The 2,403-nt window shown below is 38.6% G+C and overlaps 1 protein-coding gene across 1 annotated transcript in view; it reads right to left on the bottom strand.

Annotated features, from left to right (window-relative positions):
* Positions 1–2,403, bottom strand: part of PIBF1 (progesterone immunomodulatory binding factor 1) — a 310,762-nt gene that overhangs the window by 291,450 nt on the left and 16,909 nt on the right. The window contains exon 3 of the mRNA XM_006864318.1: positions 1,545–1,743. Coding sequence (XP_006864380.1) covers positions 1,545–1,743 — 199 coding nt within the window. The remainder of the gene's footprint in view (positions 1–1,544; positions 1,744–2,403) is intronic.

Here is a 2,403-nt window from a genome sequence, read left to right as displayed (position 1 = left end):
GAGATGGATTGGCGAAGTGGCAGCATCAATGGGCTCAAGCATGGCAACAATAGTGAGGTTGGCCCAGGGTTGGACAGTGTTTCATTCTGTTGTGCATAGAGTCGCTATGAGTCAGTACTGACTCGATGGCACCTAACAACAACAACAGTCAGGACTGTTTGGTTCTAAGGACCAGAGTTCTACTCATACTAATCAAATGAAAGGAACGTTTCTCATAAGGATAAATGTGTACTAAAGCTAGAAAATCATCAGACTCTGAGGCAAAAGGACAGGCTATTGCATATCTTTTCTAGCAATATGCCTCAGGGTTTCTCCTTATATACATATTCTACTCTTTGCTCTATAAGATCCCGCCAAGCCATATTTTCCCTGCAGGACTACTGAGAAAAAAGGAATCAATTTCACTAGCTCTCCTACGAATATGCTAATGATAAGTAAGGCGTGGTGCTGGACTTCAAGGTTAATTTGAACTACAGGTCGCTGGTTCAAGCTCACCAGCTACTCTGGAAACTCTATACAGGGTGGTTATGAGTCAGTACTGACACTCGACAACACTTAACAACAACAATCCATAAACTGCCTTTAAGTATCTAAATATAACTGGCCTGTCCTAATTCCTTATTTAAATAAACTTGAAATTTGTGAATTTATGGGTCATGGTTCATTGGGAAATGAGATATAAGTACTCATGTTTCAACAACCTAATCACTCCATACAACATCCTTCCATCTGTAGTGCAGCCCCCATTTCTGGTGGTGGTAAATACCTTCAGTAAAATGGCACAGTTCATCCTTAGAATGATGTTATCATTAGTTGCCATCAAGTCAATTCGGACTCATGGTGACCCCAGGCATACAGAACAGAAATATGCTACATGAGATTTTCAAGGCTGTGACGTTTGGGGTGAAAAGACTGCCAAATATTTCCTCTGAGGTACCTCTGAGTGGGTTCAAACTGCCAGTCTTTTGGCTAATTGTTGTTAAGTACCATAAAGTCAGATCTGACTCACAGAAACCCTGTATGGAGTTTGTGAGGAGTGGCTGGCGGGTTTGAATCACCGATCTTGTGGTTCAAGTGGAACTTGTGGTCCAGTGCTTTATCCTACAGTGCCACAGTGAAAACTAATCTCAGAGCCCTATTTATTGCTTAGCTTTGGAGATCAATGCTCAAAATCCTTTAAAATATGATGATCTGAATACAACATAACATCTTTAGACCAGGACTCTAAGATAATTTCTTACTTGTGTATTCTAAATGTATCTAGAAAGCTACAAAGGCTATCATATAAACTGTAAAATTTTAGTCTGAAAATATGTGAAGGGCTTTTTGAAGTAATACAAGGTACTTGTTGTTGTTAAGTGTCGTGGAGTTGGTTCTGACTCACAGAGACCCTGCACAAAGTTTCCGAGGCTGTGAATCATTACAGGAGCAGAAAGCCTCATCTTTCTCCCACGGAACAGCTGGTAGTTTTGAACTGCTGACTGTGAGGTTAGCAGCCTGATTCGTAACCACTACGCTACCAGAGCTCCTTACAAGATACTTACAGACACATATTCAGGAATAGAAAGCTGATCTTCCGGGAAAGTTTTTAGTTTCAGATACTGCTCTTCTGCCAACTCAAAGTCACGCAGGTTTCGACGAATGTCTCCAGCCTTCTCTCTGAGCTGAAGATTTGTTTCTTCCAGTTGTTTCTGTCTCCGTAAGATAGTTTCCATTTCTTGCTTTAATAATTCTTGATATTTTCTATATTAAGATAGAATTTACAGCAAACTTAAAATTTTTTGACATTAATTTTGTTTCTTCTTTATTGTAACATAAAATTAGAAAGTGAGAAGTTCAACAGAATTCTTCTATTTTTACTACTTATTTACTTAACATGTTAAACATGAAATAACAATTCTATTCTAATAATTACTAGGTAGACACATAAATGAAGTATTGATATATTTTTTTAAATGACTTCAAAAAATAAGTTGGAAAAATTATACATTTTCTCTGCTTAAGACTTAAATCTCTTATATCTGTTTTGAACCCTACCCATGAAAGTAATTTTCATTCTTTTTATCCAGACACTTTATGGTATACAAAGGCATATCAAAGTCCTGGTGTGGCACTGTGGGTTAATATGATGGATTATAAAGTTGGTTTGAATCACAGGGTCGGTGGTTCACGCTCATCAGCTGCTCCTTGGAAACCCTATATAGGGTCTCTATGGGTTGGAACTGACTCATTAGCACTTAACAACAACAACCACCACCAAAATTTTGGAGTCCTGGTGTGGCACTGTGAGTAAATCAATGTACCACTAACCACAAGGTCAGTAGTTCAAACCTACCAGCAACTCCTCAGAAACCCTATATAGGGTTGCTATGAGTCTGAACCAACGCAAAGGAACTTAACAAC

Source organism: Chrysochloris asiatica, unplaced genomic scaffold (genome assembly GCF_000296735.1).
Source record: "Chrysochloris asiatica unplaced genomic scaffold, ChrAsi1.0 scaffold00063, whole genome shotgun sequence".
Taxonomy (NCBI): domain Eukaryota; kingdom Metazoa; phylum Chordata; class Mammalia; order Afrosoricida; family Chrysochloridae; genus Chrysochloris; species Chrysochloris asiatica.
The sequence above is the reverse complement of the archived record's forward strand: the minus strand, read 5'-3'. Positions and strand labels throughout refer to the sequence as shown.